Here is a 16,795-nt window from a genome sequence, read left to right as displayed (position 1 = left end):
GGCAGCAGTAGGAGAATATTCTCAGTTAGCATTCTAACATGATATTACTGAAGATAACAGGCATTTTAAAAGATGAATTCTTTTTGCTAAGCAGAGATATCAAGCATCTGAGTGGTTTGGAAACAGTTCTTGACTGTGCTACTTTTAAACACTCAAGGGGGAAACAGTATACAGATATTATTGGTTGTTACAACAGCAAACAGAAAGTCTGAAAGCATGTGTTGGCGATAAAATCTTGTTTAAAACTTAAGTTACTAAACCAGTAGAAGAGTTTAATTAATCCACACCAGCATATCAGTTCTACTTCTATTAAAATAGAAAGTGATCTGACGTAATATTGTGAAAAAATTGCAATTGGTAGATGTGTCCTTTTTTCACCGAAATATATAACTGGGTTGGGAAAGATTTAAAACTTGAAATTAGGATTTAATATTTGACAAATATGCACTAATATATAACCTATTCTTTTTAAGATCCAGATATTTGCATGTAAAGTAATAATAAAGATAATAAATAATCACAGGACACAAATATTTCTGATGCAGAAATGGACTAATTGTATAATATCAACTAAAAAGCATAATGCAGAAATGCATTATTTTTGATTTAAGAAAAACAATAAGATTTTTTTTTACAAGACAGTGATGGAAGAACAGAAAATATGTCTTGCCATATATTCCAGAGTATAATTCGTCAACCGTTATCACTTCAGATCTTCGCCTGGAGAAGAAGAAGAAGAAAAAAAAGGTCAATCAACCTTTTATCAAGCAATATAGCATCTATTTATATCATGATATTACATTCATATGTGTCCTTTAGCTATACATCGTTCAATATTCTGATTTGGTGCTTAAGAAAAAAATCTATTATCAATGTTGAAAACAATGTTGATTTATTATTTTTATAAAAAAAATTTCAGGATTCTTTTATGAATAGAAAATTCAAAAGAACATTTGAAATAGTTTTTTTTATAACATGTAAATGCCTTTATGGATTTGAGAGTTCAAATTTAAGAGTTGGCTACACTTATTAAAATATACTAATTGAGCTTTAGATCAAATGTATTGTACTTACGGTAGTGTTTATGCACATGGGGAAAAATAGTCAATCACAGACAATTCACCTGGAGGAACAGAAACACAACCTGTTTTTTTTTTGTCTGCATTTTTGAGCTTCACTCAATAGAATTAAACTAAACATAATGAAAATAGATTAAATTATACAGGCTTGTAAAGCACAATTAAGCAATGCTTAGCTATATCATGATGTCACTAAGATTTATAAAAATGAAATTATTAAACATTAGTGTTTTCCTGCCATTATATTAAGGGTGAGGGGGGTTCCGAACGGAATCGCGGTATCCAGTCATAAAAACTGAATTTTCTGTATAACGCGGAATGTCATGGAATTTGTCAAACTTCAAATGAGTAATCAAAAGTAGGGATTAGACTTAAAACATGGACTAGTATCTGTAAATATTAAGCCACAAAAGACTGTTTAAACATGAATTCTGCATGTTCTGCGTGTCTGTCTGTATGAATGAATGGCACAGACACACAGTTTCGCTTACTACACACACTAAAGCGTGTGATGCTCGCAGTGATTTCAGCATCTGCCATCTCACTAAATGAGGACATAAATACATGAACAACATCTCCAAAACTGCTCTGTGAGTCACTTCATGAACATTTTACAGTTTCTTTTGAGTAAAACTCGCCTCATATCACACAGAAATTTAAAGGTATTCACGGCAACCCGTCAAAATAAAAGTTCGGTTTAACTTGAAGACACTGTGCCAGAGATATTACTAAAATTATTATTAATGAATCATAATAATAAAAATACTATTAGTATTACTACTAAAATTATTATTATTGAATTATTATTATTATTATTATTATTATTATTATTATTATTATTATTAAAACTTTAATTTTGAAGGAATAATCACACAACATTTCTTCTATGTTTTATTTTTAATAGTAAAGCCCCTTTGTTTGCCATCATATGGCTATTTTAAGAATAAATTTGAATAAATTAAGTTGTTTTTTATGCATTCAAATTACTTGCTAAAACAGAGAATTTGGTAACAGTAAAACATATGGTGAGAAAAAATAAAACATTTCATAAGGCCCTATGTAGTTTTTTTTTTTTTTTTTACTTTTAATAAATTGATGTGAAATCGTATAGGTTTCATGATTTTAATTAAATAGACATGCTTTTTGATTAATAACATTTAATTTAAAATGAGTAAACCTTTAAAAATGAGTCCAGAAAAATTTAAAAAGAAAAAAGTGGAAACCAGAAAAATGAAAATGGAAAAAACTGAATTAAAAAAAAAAAAAAGAAAAAAAAAAAACAAAAAATGAAATTTGGGAAAAAATAAAATAAAACAGATTGCATAGGGCCCTTCACAGGTGCACACACTCCCACCAGCAGACAGAGAATGTGAGTCGGAAAATATGTTGCGACAAATACGTCAACCCCTCCCCCGCCCCAATGCTTTAATCCTAGGGTAAACACTGACATTAAAATGGAAATAGTTTTTCCCATTTATGTTATAATTTAAACTCTTTTTATTTTAATATTTATTATATTTTGCTGTGTTTATAACAAAAACCCTATATTGTATTTCAGAGTGCACAGTGATGAATAAACACGTACTGATCTTGTAGTAGTCATATACGGTCACTACAGCTGGTTTCAGGTTCTGTACCGGTACTTCCTGCACAAGCTTCAGGCTGATGGACTTCTCCTGATTCTTTTTCAACTGGAATGGAAGAAAAAAAGTATTACATTATGATTACAGAAAGAACCATAGATGAGTTTGTTTCTTCATAGGAACAGTTTTGGAGAAATTTAGCATTACATCACTTTCTCACCAGTGAATGGGTGCTGTCAGAATGAGAGTCCAAACAAACATCACAATAATCCACAAGTAATCCACACAACTCCAGTCAATTAATGTCTTGTGAAGTAAAAGGTTTATTGTCAATTAATAATCACTAACACATTTTTTCTCATCTGTATCAGGAGAGAAATATGCACAGATCAAGAACTGTTTTAATGTCAAAGCAGTTCTAAACATATATGTTCATGGATTTTAATGTGATAGGACAACAGGGGATGGGCATTTCCACTGGAGGAAGTGTTATTTTGGATTATGGACTTTTATTTTAGCCAGAAGCGACAATATAAAGTTCAAATGCCTTGATGGAATTGTTTCTTACAAACACGCACCTTTTCACTTCACAAAATGTTAACTGATGGACTGTGGATTACTTGTGGATTATTGACTCTCATTCTGACGGCACCCATTCACTGCAGATGATCACCTGCTGAGCAAGTGATGTAATGATAAATTTCTGCAAACCGATTCTGATTAAGAAACAAACACATTTACATCTTGGAGTGAGTACATTTTCAGTCAATTTACTTTCTTTTTTTTTGTGAGCTGTTTAAGTAAACAGGGTCAGTTTGTCCCTTTTATTGTAAAAATATCAGTGAACCCCTAAAGGTATTTGAATAAAACATTTACACTATCCAAATAGAAAATGGCACGATCCTCATCCAGATCTAGACGTTTGATGGTGGGGTCTTCCCTCAGCTGTGGAGACAGAGAAGTGAGTGAGAATGAATCAAATGTTGGCAACACAACTTGATATCAAAAGAGGACCAGAGCCCTTCAAGTGTCACTCACAGCCTGCAGAGACGTGTCATCTGGCTTAAACCCCGACAGCAGCCTGACGTTAATGATCACCATGTTGGTCTCCTGTCGCATGCCGTTATACCTGTCATATAATCGTCCCAAGAATCACAAACAGGGTTCACAACAACAAATCTTACATACAACAAAAACTCAAATACACCAAAAAGTATATTAAACCACAAATCATTCTAAATCTATATTCAAACTTACATTATAAATTAAAAATTATAATTTAACAAAATAATTTCTGGGAGGCTTTTTGTTTACTAAAGTAAAGGAGAGTAAGAAATTAATAAATCTTAAAAGTAGTAAAGCAACAGGGTTAGATAATATTCCAGTGAGGATTCAGCTAATTGTATTACTCCTATCGTTACTCATATTATAAATATTTCAATTTGCCAAGGAAAGGATCCTGATGACTTAGGCCAAGCAAGAGTTATTCCCCTTTTTAAGAAAGGCAGTAGGTTTGAGTGTAATAATTAAAGGCCAATGTCAGTTTTGAGTGCTTTATCAAAAGTGATGGAAAAGATTATATTTGAGCAGACTGAAGACTATCTTAAGTACAATATATTGTATGAGTTTCAGTCTGGTTTTAGAAGGAAACACTCCACTGAGACAACAATTTTATAATTAATGGATTATATAAGGAAAGAAATGGATAAAGGTAAGTTAAGTGGGATGACACTGTTAGATTTGCAAAAAGCTTTTGATGCAGTCGATCACAGAATTCTGCTTTTAAAAGTTAAAGCAATGGGTTTTAGTAATGCAGCCTGTAAACGGATTAAAGGTGCAGTAGGTGATTGTCTTCAGAAACATTTATTTGTTATTTGTTTGTTATTTATATATTCTGTGGAAGGCATAGGACCAAGACATTTTTGTCCAATCAAAACGCTCTGTCCAAGCGTTTTGATTGGCTGTCCTACCTACCTGTCAACATATTTATTTACATACCTCTGCGCACCCTGTTTGCGCAGACAGGATATGTCATCAGCTTGTTCACGCATGCTGTACAGACAGAGCAAGAATGGCAGGCAAACATCAACAACCTGACCTTCCGTCTTGGTATTGTAGTACTTTTACTAACTGTACTATAATGTTTTCTCACCGGTTAATAACACATGATGTATTGTAGTAATGTTGTCTCTGGTCATCTGGACTATGTGCGTTCATGCGTTCAGGGGTCATGGCTTTGGACGGCCACTGCAGGGACGGTGGGACGTTCCCTTTCAGTGCTATCAGGCTAAAGTTAGCATTTTCCAAGATCTCCTACTGCACCTTTAAATCTTACCTTGAATATAGGTATCAAATGGTAGATTTAAAATGGGGTGTTTTCAGATTGTTCAACGATTTCATATGGGGTTCCGCAAGGGAGTGTACTAGGACCATTACTTTTTTTTAAATTATATATTAATGATTTAAAAATGGCCTGTTCTAATGAGCTTTTATATGTAAGTAATGCAGCAATAATTGTGTCTCATGAGAGTAAGGAAAACATTGAAAATATATTAAGTAGAGAGATTGAAGAGGTCTCCAAATGGTTTTACCATAATAAGCTGTCTTTAGATTTGGGAAAAACTGAAGTTATATAATTAAGCTTGGCTGCTAAATTGAAAAAAAAAATGCTCTAGATTAGAGGTATAGGTTGGAGAACAAATTATTACACCTAAACAAGAACTAAAATATCTGGGTTGTGTTTTAGACAGTGACCTGACATTAGAAAAGATGGCTGCTTTAGCTCATCCACAAATTTGTAATCTAACAAAATTTTTAGCAAGACATCCACTACTGCATTTCTGAAATAAACATTATAGGGAAATCATTTTTTTAAAAGACGAAAAAAAAGTATAACTTTTGTTAAACTGATGATGGTGTTTAAGATAACAAAGGGTTCCAACTTCCAAGTTGTCTGTTAGAATATTATGTACCTGTAAGAGAGGTTCATTGTCATTCTACAAGGACATGTGATTTATCATTGTAGGTTCAAGAGTGTAATTGGTAATATATTTTTTATATACTAGCTCTGTTGCTTGAAATAAATTACCTGGGTGCATTAAACAGATACATGTTGATAGTATTTTTAAAAGAGACGTTAAAAATGGCTTTTTTTCATTGATCTATAGATGTTTGCTTGGTGAGATTCTGAACTTGATGTTGATTGCACTCAGTTTATGATATGATTCCATTTTTTTAAATACTGAGGACCACAATTGAAATAAGCCTATGGCTTTTTTGTGAATATTATCCTCAACAGTTTCGAAATATGTATGAATAAGTCTTTATTCATACCGTCAGTTAAATAAAAGAACTGCTCTCTGAGCCCTTTGTCACTTAAATCAGACTGAATAAGGTTTATTTTTTTTTTTTTTTCACTACAATCTTTTTATCTACACTGTTTGTTCACCTCACTGGTTTGCACTCTATCTGCCATGTGCCTTGTGGTGCTTTATTTAACTTCATTTTTATTATTATTATTATTATTTTTTTTTTTTTACATGCCCTTATTTGTATAGTGTATTTTATATTTAATATTTTATCTGTATCTATCTGTATTTTTAGGCTCTACTGTTAGTGTTATCTGTATGCACCATGGGTCTGAGAGTAACACAATTTAAATTTTCTGTATACTGTACATGTGGAAGAATTGACAATAAAGCAGACTTGACTTGATTTGACTTTATGGGCTTTTTTTTTTTTTTTTGTATTATGTTTATATATATCTTATATAGATAATATTTTTTTTTTTTTTTTTTTTTTTTTTTTTTTTTTTTTTTTTTCAGATAAAACAAATTAATTTGCAATAAAACTGCAAGTGGAATTTGTTACTATCGGCAGGAGTTCTCTACATAAATCTTTGTTTATTTTTTTTAAAGAAGCCTCTTATTCTCACCAAGAATTTGATCAAAAATACAGCAAGTCAAGTGACTATCAGTGTCACATGATTTTTCAGAAATCATTCTGATATGCTGATTTGAAGCATATGTTAAGCAGCCATTACTCCAGTCTTCAGTGTCACATGATTTTTCAGAAATCATTCTGATATGCTGATTTGAAGCATGAAACATTTCTTATTAATATTTATGTTGAAAATAGTTTTAATATTTTTTAATATTTTTGTCAAAACCCTTTTTTTAGGATTCATTGATGAAAGTTTGAAAGAAACACATTTATTTGAAAAAAATTTTTTTGTCATTTTTAATTTTTTTGTAACATTTATAATATCTTTACTGTCACTTTTGAGCAATGCAATGCATCCTTGCTAAGTAAAAGTGTTATTTTTTATATAAAAAAAGACTTACTGACCCTAAACCTTTGACCAATAGTATATATGTTTAATATTTATTATTGATTCTTTTATTATTATTATAATTATTATTAATTATTATTTTTGCTAGTTTGTAGTATGTTAATGACAGGTTAAATACTCTTATAGTGTTCTAGTTTTTTTTTTTTTTAAGTCTATATTTGGTCACAATTTTTTATTAATTTTTTTATGGAAAAGAGCTATGTGAAGATTTTCTAAAATATATCTTTTTTGTTTCACAGGAGAGACAAAGTAATAGTAAATAATGACATCTAAATAAACGATTAATGATGTAACAAATTAAATTAGCAAAAAATTAAATAAAACCACATGTGTGTAATATATACATTATAGCTGTCTCCATGATGGTATTTTTTTAACAGAGGTGTGGCTCACCTTACAGTAGTAATTAGTGTAAAAGCTGGGTTCTTTGCATTGTTGCAAACCCCAGAATTTGCACTGATTTTGAAGGCCAAAGAGTCTGGAGAAGGTGGGATATTATAGTGCAAGGCAAACTGAGAGACAAAAACACAGAATGATGTCAAAGACGAGGTGATTTATGTCACTTTTATACACTTAAATAGTCATAATGCAGTATACTCATCCTTATGTAATTCCAAATCCTTATGACTTCCTTCTGTGGAAGAAAGTAAGTCATACAGGTTTGGAATGACATACAGGTGAGTAAATGATGAAAACTTTCATTTCTAGATGAACTATTCCTTGGATTTCTCAATACGTGCATCAAAAGAGGCACACAGACCTGCACAAATGCACAGCCTTTGCCTTCTGCCCTCAGCTTGTATGTGCCAGTAGCCTCTTGCAGCTGTTTCTCCTGGTAAAGCAGCCGGTTGTTCTGGTTCACAGTGAACTGGTTCCTCTGGCCTGAGGGGGAGGTCACGGTTATGGTAATGGATCCTTCTGGATTGTAGGTGGCAGCACTGTACTTAGCGAGGGCCTGGAGTGCTACTACAGTATCCTATTCACAGAGAGAGAAGTAGCGACACCACTTACAATCAATAATGATAAAATGCATTATAAAGACAGAGAGGGATCTAAAGAAAGCTGCATGAGATAAATAACATTACCTGTGTAGAGGAGAAGCCTCCATAAGCGTTCTGCTTCTTGCTTAACCAATGCACTATGCCAGCAGAGTAGTTCAGTCCAAATCCAGGGAGTGTGGGTCCCGAGAGCAGCGCCAGCAACACATAGGCACTCATCTCTACCTCCACAGAGACCCATGGCTGCGCATTATTATCCAGAGTCCAATATCGTCCAACACCTAAAATAATCAGGGCAAGAAAACTGGAACATTGAAGGCTGGCGATTGTGATTTTTATTAAAAGCAGCAGGATAATACTAGATCATAGGTTTTCAAACTGGGGTCCAGAGAATTCGGTACTGTGGCTACACAAAAAAATAAAATAAACAATAACAAAAGAAAAAAAAAAGTTTAAAAAGTTAACATGTACCTAATTTGATTTGCAGTCTGATTTTTTATTTTATTTTTTTTTTATGAAATTGTATTTTTATATTCCTTGTATTTTTATTCCTGTGTTTTCTCCTCTGCAGCACAATAACTATACAGTAGTTTATCCCTTATTGTCTTTCTTTTTGTGGAGTTTATATTTTTTTGCAACAAGCACTATACTAAGGAGTCCTGTACATGAAATGCAGAGAAAAAAAAAACCAAGATATTATGGCTGTGAATTAGGAATTAATTTCCTCAGTTTATATAAATTGAGCCCACAATATAACGAAAACATATCATGGGAACACAATTTAACTAAAACAAAAGGGGAGTAAATAATATGTGGCCACAAATGCATAAGTTGAGGAAACAAATTCTTAATTCATGGCCACAATATCTATTTCTTCTTCAGCTGACATGTGTGGGGCTCCGTGCTATAGAAATAAATTCTGAATTGAATTGAAAATCAAATTAATTGAAGTATCTTACTTAATTAAAAGCCAATTATTCAATTCAGCAAACACAAAATAGAAAGGTCTTTATGAATAAAAAATATTGGAGCCTTTCTATTTAATACATAGTAACATAATGTACAGTATATAAATAAAAAATATATAACTCTTTTTGCACATCCTTAAAGATAAGTATTTTACTATTGTTATTTGTCTTATTTGATCTAAAGCTGAATAGTACCTTGTCTCTTGGCCTGCTGGTCCAGGTTGGAGAGGAGGTTCTGTCTCATCTGTTCATCTCCTGCAAGAGCGAATGTGTAGGACAGCAAGGCGGTCACATAAGTGTTGGTAATATTACGGGAAGCCTCCTTAAGACATTCAAGGCTTTTCACAACCATGGGATCTACAAAGCACACAAAAGACTTCATTAGTCACATTATCTATATTAAGTTATCTGTGACTAGAGCCCACCTGTTTGGAGCCATAAAGAGTGTTTTACTCACAGAGTTCTGGACTCCTAACTCAAGCAGTGCTGTGGTGATGTATGCAGAGAGAGTGACTTCATCATTGACACCACCCTGGGAAAGCAGAAGCAGGGCAAAAACACATTTAGACATGCAAGAGTACGCCATCAAAGATCATTCCCACCCTCAGAATTTCAATCTCCTCACTTTATTGGCATCTAACAGACATTTCCAAAGTGTGAAATCCACGACCAGCAGACTAAGGAGCAGTTTCCTATCCATAAATGACTCCGCTCTATTAGCTCTCCTAGAGTAACTCAAATCTCAAAGAGTAACTCAAATCAAAAAAATTTCCAGTAGCACGTGTAACACGAGTTTCTGGGTCCCTTTAACTATTGCCTTGGACCCCCTTTTGATATTTATTCCTCGTTTCTATATGCATTACTTTATAGTGTTCTTTCCTAAGCATCAAGAGATTTTCATAATTTCATAATAATAATATATTGAATTTTTAATTTTGTAAAGATTTTTTAATTGTTTTGAAATAATTCTTGTATGCTTACAAAGGCTGCATTAGTATTGGTACTAGTAATACTGTTTTGAATTATTATTACAATTATGTATTATTGCAATTTTAATGTTTTTGTAACATTATTAATGTCTTTACTGTCACTTTCAATTAAAAAAAAAAAAATATATATATACATATATATATATATATATATATATATATATATATATATATATATATATATGTATATATGTACATATAAAAAATTTAGATTAACGAACCCCAAACTATTTATATTTTATAGACATCATAAACATCATTAAATTCTTGAAATAATTTTGCCAATGAGGTAAATAAATGTTAAGATACATATATATATATATATTTATATATTCTGTTTTATATATTCTTGTAAATGTTATGTCTTGTTTTAAGGATAAGCTAAGATATTTCAAATGCAAGACTAGACAACTATTAATATTACTTTTTATGTTAGAGGGAAAAAGCTTCAGTATAATATTAAAGCAACAGGGACCTGAGCTCCCAATATTCCTCAAGAATTAAGTAGCCTGCCTGAACCAGTGAAATCTATAAACAACAAACATCATCATAAATCAACACACACACACACACACACACACACACACACACACACACACACACACACACACACACACACACACACACACACACACACAGACCCCTATTTTATAATACAGTACATGATTATCCCACAATCAGCCCCTCCTGCAAATCGAACGCAATAGAAAGGCACCAATGTTCAGTCCATGTGCACTGTCAACACCTGTCAAATAAAACCTTTAGAAATGGTGTGTTTTATTGACAAACATTGAAAAACAAACACATCTAAACCAGCCTAAACTGGTTTCATCTGATCTAGCTAGTCTCCTGGCTTGATCAAGCTATAGTCTTAAGCTGGTCTTTCAGCCTGGCAAGTTGACTCCCGTAAACCAGCAAAAAAGACCAGCCTAAGGAACAGATTGGCCTGGCTGGGAGACCAGCTAGACCAGATGAAACCACAGAAAAACAGGATCTAAGAGGAACTTCACCTTCAACATGTTGTTGAAGAGTTTCCCCACAGAGGCGAAGCAGCCGTTCTTCTGCTGTTGTTGACCCAGCCATTCCTTTGCCTGATCAATGTTGGCCTGATCTATAAATATATACTTCTTTGCCCCACCGAAAGACTTCATCACAAATGCGGTTAACCTGAACACACAAACAATAGAAATTGCTGTAAAAAACTCATAAAATACTTTTCAATCCATGAGGATATATTAGATTTCTCTACCAGCCATTTTTCAAAAACACCATGTGAATAGACTGACATTAAACCCATGTACCAGAATCCACAGAGTAACACATAATGTAAGTCACCATCTCTGTACCAGACTCACCAGGTGTTACCAGAAGGATCAGTCCTCCCAAAAGCACTGTAGGATCCATCATCATGCTTGTATGTCAGCTCTCTCTGATAGCCTGCAACACACACACACACACACACACACACACACAAAAACTGATATGCAAGGATGCTGAAAGGGGGGACATCTGGACCTTTATATATATATTTATATATATATATATATATATATAATATATATATATATATATATATATATATATATATATATATATATATATATATATAAATGCTAGTTAATATTACTGAATTTATTTACTGGAGTTTAATATTTCTTGATTTATCACTGAATTAAATCTGTTCAATCAAAGTGATGAATCTATCATCAGTCAAATCTAGCTGATAAGAGCTCTGGTGAGTTAGCTTAAAAAAAGTATGTTCATATTAATGTTGTTTTATGAGTTTAACAAATTATTAATAATAATAATAAATAAAGACTAAAAAGACTGCAAACAGTAATTTCCTAATTATTGCCATGTTTTCCAGTTAAAAAAAAACAATATCTATCTATCTATCTATCTATCTATCTATCTATCTATCTATCTATCTATATATCTATCTATCTATATATATCTATATATAATATATATATATATAATATAATATATATATATATATAGGCCTATTTAAACATTTGTATATCTAGATAGTTTTACAATAATGATAATTTCATAGCAGTTTTCCTCACCGCTCTCCAGGAAGGTTATGGCTCGGTCTTTAATCTGAGGAGTGAGTTGCCCGCTGTTCTCCCGGTACTGAAGGATGTAGATATTTGGGGCAAAAAGCAGCATGTTCTGCTCTCCACAGCCGTATGGCATAGCCAACAGATCACCGATGTTCCTCAGAGCACGACCCATCAGATCACCTACAAACCAAACGGCCATATAATGGTCAATATAATAATAATAAAAACAACCCAGAACTACCCAGTTAGAGCAATTTTATTGATTACAGATTATTTCAAATATTTATACTTATATTATGGAGACATTTGCCAGCATATTTTTAGGCTCACCCAGAACAGTGACAAAGCTTTTTGCAGAATCCTTGACAAACACTTTGGGTAGAGTGAGAGAAATGGATGTGTCCTGTGGACGGTCTAATAGAACAGAGAAAAAAATGTCAGGTACAAATCATGCTTTACTTTACCATAGACAATAATTTTCTTCATCTGTGAAAACTACACAGGGTTAAAAAGCTGAAATTGGAAGTTGATTTTTTTGTTAAAGCCTTATTGAAATGTTGAGTACTTTAATATTTATCCAGTGCAATAACTTGCATCATAGACTTCCAGAGTAAATGCATTACTGTAAGCAGGATTTTTGCTCATTTTTACACATTGAAGGTCAAAATTATTATCTGTGGAATGGGGTAAATGATAGCATGTTAATTTCCGTTAAATACGGAATAATTCATATTCTTTCTTTATTCCTTATTCTTCTTTTACAGTTTTCCATTGTTTACACACTTTAACTCACTAAAATATACCAAAAATACAAACCAAAAATACATAACAAAAAACAAAGACATGTTTCTCAAAACTTTTAACCCATTTCACCTGTTTGCATACATGTTCCAATTTGCTCAGTGTTTTCTGCAAAACTCTACACAAACTGCATCATTTTGCACAAGTTTTAACCGTGTTCTCATTCGGAAAACACAAACACACTATATAATTAACTCAAGAATCAAAAAATGAACTCAAACAGCACACATTTATCCATGTATGAACATTAAGTAGCAAAACTGATGACACACAGGTCAGAATCTCAGAATGATATGAACAAGAGCACAGCTGATTCTGTGTTTTGGAAAATATAAATGAAGGGGATGAGGTCAAATTTAATTTGTTCCTTATGAAATACAAAGCACTATAGTTGACCATGTTCTTATGCATGGATGGACCATGAGGGAAGTTGGCCTTCAGTCTCATGTAAAAGGTTTCAATATTACTTACACAATGCACATACATTATAATTACAGCATGCAGCAGCAACTTTCATTATTCTGTATAAATACTGTACACATGTTGTACATGAAAGTAAACTTTTCTTACAGTTTAATGCTGAATTTTTCCGTAACTGCTTCCCTCTATTTATGCTGTATACTGTAACAGTCATTGACTAGCAAAAAGATTCCTATTTCCCAAAAGGAGGTATTTTAACAGTGTTTTGAATTGATCTCACTAGTGTTCTCTAGGCAGGAAAATAGTCTGTGTATTTTACAGGTTTGTGTATCATCTGAAGCCAAAGTTTGAGTTCTGAGACAAAAGAGAACATGTTTTTGACTAAACTATTTGATTTCGACCTGGAAGTTTGAAGTTTGCACAAGTTGGTGTATAGTTTTGAGATTGTGTTTATAGTTGTGAGAAAATTGTGAATTGTTTCATGAATTGTGTGTTAGCAATCAAGAAAAACTGCAATAGACAACACAACACACTGTAATGCCACTAACCTGTTAAGCAGATGAGTTCATTCTGAGTGATTGACTGTTTGGTTCCCTCTGCCTGAGAAATACGAGTAATAACAGTATCAATTGTATTTTTAAAGCAAAACAAAAAGCAGATGGATGGACGGATGGATGGATAAAATGAGGATTTGGCATCCCCGGTGGAAAAAAAAAGACAAATTGCATCCCCCTGTGAAACCACCATCCCCCCAACCATCCCCTTTAGATAAACAATGTTGTGTTTTATGTAAAATTTAATGTGCAAAGATGTTTAAGATGTTAAAATTCTCTACTTATGATAATTCAAGAGCTAAATGACCAATCAGAAATCGGTACTGTAACAAGCTGCCACAAGCTGAAGCAAGTTTCCCATTTCCTGCAAAATGGTTCAAGCGCAACTTTTGAAGTTCTTTAAAAAGAAGACAGCAGAAGGTGTTATTTTTCCTTAATTAGAACTTAAAGACACTCCCCTGCCATAATGTCATTGTGCTGTATGTGTGACTGTGAGGAACTGAGAGATGATAAGAGAGCTGACGAATATGTCATCGACTTTGCAAAAAACAAACAAAAACACATCTTGAAAGTCCAGAAGCATTCACTGCGCGATGAAGCCCATTAGAATGCAGTTAGAATGCCCTTATAATTCAAGCAATGAAAGAAAAAAATGCCTATGTAAGAGATTTTATGTTTTTATATTCATTGCACAAGCAATGTACTTTTCTGAATATCAGCACATAAATATGCTAGTAATTTTATACAACAGTGTGCAACAGCGTGTTTCATTCCTTGAATTAATCTGTTTTTGAATTAATCATGTGAGCCAGTGATTCAACAGTCCATTCCAGTCATTTCGTTTCTAATTAAATCAGCGTTTTTGAACGAATCGTTTGATTTGAATGATACAATAAATCATTTATTAAAACAGGGATTGGCTGTCACCTACGGGTGGTTTTAATATCATTTTTATTATCCATGACAGTCCTAAACCAGCCGAGGTGCCAGCACAAAAACACATTCAGCAAAATATTGTTTAATTAGCAGTATTGACCCAAATTCCTCCATTTCAGGCCCCAGAATAATAAAAAAAATGTCTTAAAAATAATAGTTTGTTTAATAAGGCTAATTTTTCATTAAATAAAAACCTTTTTAGACAAATTTTGTAATCATTGTGTAAAATTAGCTACGTTATTAGCTAAATTAGCTAAAATTCACCACACCGTCCCACCAGAATATTTTTACAATTCGACCACTGATTACAATAGTCCACCCTGCTGGTGATAACGACATGAACAAGTTTCTCCAAGTCTTGACTGGGAACAAAACAACTTATTCTTGCAATGTTTTTGAGATGATAGTATGCTAATTTAGTTACTGTTTTGATATGACTACTGAATCTAAGATCTGTCTCCAGAATCACACCAAGATTCTTGACTTGATTTTTAGTTGTTTGACCCCTAGAATCAAGGTATGCATTCACCTGAAGAACTTCATCTTTGTTTCCAAATGCAATGACTTCAGTTTTCTCCTTGTTTAATTAAAGAAAGTTCTTGCACATTCAACTGCAATTTCATCAATGCATTGACAGAGGGAGTCAATGGAGCTGTAGTCATTTGGCGATAGATAAGGATAGGTAAATCTGGGTATCATCAGCATAGCTGTAATAGGCAATTTGGTTATTTCTAATTTTTTGACTTAGTGGGAGCATATACAGGCTAAACAAGAGCAGTGCAAGAATTGAGCCTTGTGGGACTCCACATGTCATGGACGTCCACTTAGACTTACGGTCTCCTATACTCACATAATAACCTCTCCCTTCTAAGTACGTATGACCTGAACCATTTGAGTACCATCCCAGAAAGCCCGACCCAGTTTTCCAGTCTCTGTAGAATGTTATAGTCTGTCTATATGTTATAGTCATACTAAATGTCTAGTATGTTATGATCGACAGTGTCAGCACTAAGATCTTGTAGTACCACCACTGATATTTTGCCAGAATCAGAATTAAAGCAAATACAATTTATTATCTTAATGAGCACTGTCTCTGTGCTGTGATGCGGTCAGAAACCAGATTGAAAATAGTCCAGGTATCCATTTGAGTTTAAGTAGTTGTTCAGCCGATTAAAAACTACAGTACCTTTTCAATAATGTTCCCTATAAAAGGAAGATTTGATATTGGTCTATAGTTGCTCAATATGTTATTATCAAGATTGCTCTTTTTCAGAAGAGGCTTAACAACTGCAGTTTTCAGGGAGTTTGGAAAAGTCCCAGAAAGAAGTGAGGCATTCGCTTCTAAACATTTAAGCACACTTTTGAAAACAGATGTGGAAATGTGTCAAGATAGCAGGTTGACGATTTAAGGTGCTGTACTATTTCTTCCAAAAATTTGCTATCAGTTGCTTCAAAAACAGACATAGTAACTTTTTGAAATTGCGGTTGAATCTGTCTGACCTCTGCATAACTTGAGGATGTGCCAATCGCCTTTCTGATATTATTTATCTTCTCAGAAAAGAAGGAAGCAAATTCATTGTATTTGCTGTCAGAGAGCATTCCACTGGGAATCTGACTTGGAGGGTTTATTAGTCTCTCAAAAGTAGCAAAAAGAGTGTGTGTTATTTAAGTTACTGTTTATAAGGTTTGAGAAAAAGGTCTGTCTAGCTAGTTCCACATTGAAAGCATGAAGGCTGTCTTTATAGATGCAATAGTGAATTTCAAGTTTCGTCTTCCGCCACACACGCTCATCTTTTCTGCATTGTCTTTTCATACTCTGTACTGTAGTTGATTTTTGTCTGCCAGTCTTCTTACTGACTTTTACAGGAGCAATGTCATCAATAACATTCTTAACTTTTGAGTTAAAGGAATCAAGGAGAAGATCAACAGAGTCTGCAGAAATGCTTGGTGTTAAAGATATAGCCTTCATAACTAGCACACTAGAGATCAATATAACAAAAAAATACATAACAGAGACAGATCTAGATTCAGAGGTAGCAGAGATCAATAT

General features: G+C 33.1%; 1 protein-coding gene across 1 annotated transcript in view; it reads right to left on the bottom strand.

Annotated features, from left to right (window-relative positions):
• Positions 1 to 501: 501 nt before the first annotated feature.
• The window catches only part of LOC109103526 (alpha-2-macroglobulin-like protein 1), a 31,674-nt gene continuing 15,380 nt past the window's right edge, over positions 502 to 16,795 (bottom strand). The window contains exons 22-36 of the mRNA XM_042739339.1: positions 13,804 to 13,855; positions 12,365 to 12,448; positions 12,038 to 12,214; positions 11,324 to 11,405; positions 10,979 to 11,135; positions 9,437 to 9,511; positions 9,175 to 9,355; positions 8,099 to 8,292; positions 7,774 to 7,989; positions 7,407 to 7,525; positions 3,701 to 3,791; positions 3,539 to 3,607; positions 2,665 to 2,770; positions 1,075 to 1,123; positions 502 to 720 (exon numbers count right to left, since the gene is read on the bottom strand). Coding sequence (XP_042595273.1) covers positions 1,083 to 1,123; positions 2,665 to 2,770; positions 3,539 to 3,607; positions 3,701 to 3,791; positions 7,407 to 7,525; positions 7,774 to 7,989; positions 8,099 to 8,292; positions 9,175 to 9,355; positions 9,437 to 9,511; positions 10,979 to 11,135; positions 11,324 to 11,405; positions 12,038 to 12,214; positions 12,365 to 12,448; positions 13,804 to 13,855 — 1,644 coding nt within the window. The 3' untranslated portion in view covers positions 502 to 720; positions 1,075 to 1,082. The remainder of the gene's footprint in view (positions 721 to 1,074; positions 1,124 to 2,664; positions 2,771 to 3,538; positions 3,608 to 3,700; positions 3,792 to 7,406; positions 7,526 to 7,773; positions 7,990 to 8,098; positions 8,293 to 9,174; positions 9,356 to 9,436; positions 9,512 to 10,978; positions 11,136 to 11,323; positions 11,406 to 12,037; positions 12,215 to 12,364; positions 12,449 to 13,803; positions 13,856 to 16,795) is intronic.

This window comes from Cyprinus carpio, chromosome B15 (assembly GCF_018340385.1).
Source record: "Cyprinus carpio isolate SPL01 chromosome B15, ASM1834038v1, whole genome shotgun sequence".
Taxonomy (NCBI): domain Eukaryota; kingdom Metazoa; phylum Chordata; class Actinopteri; order Cypriniformes; family Cyprinidae; genus Cyprinus; species Cyprinus carpio.
This window is presented reverse-complemented; position numbering and strand designations above follow the sequence as displayed.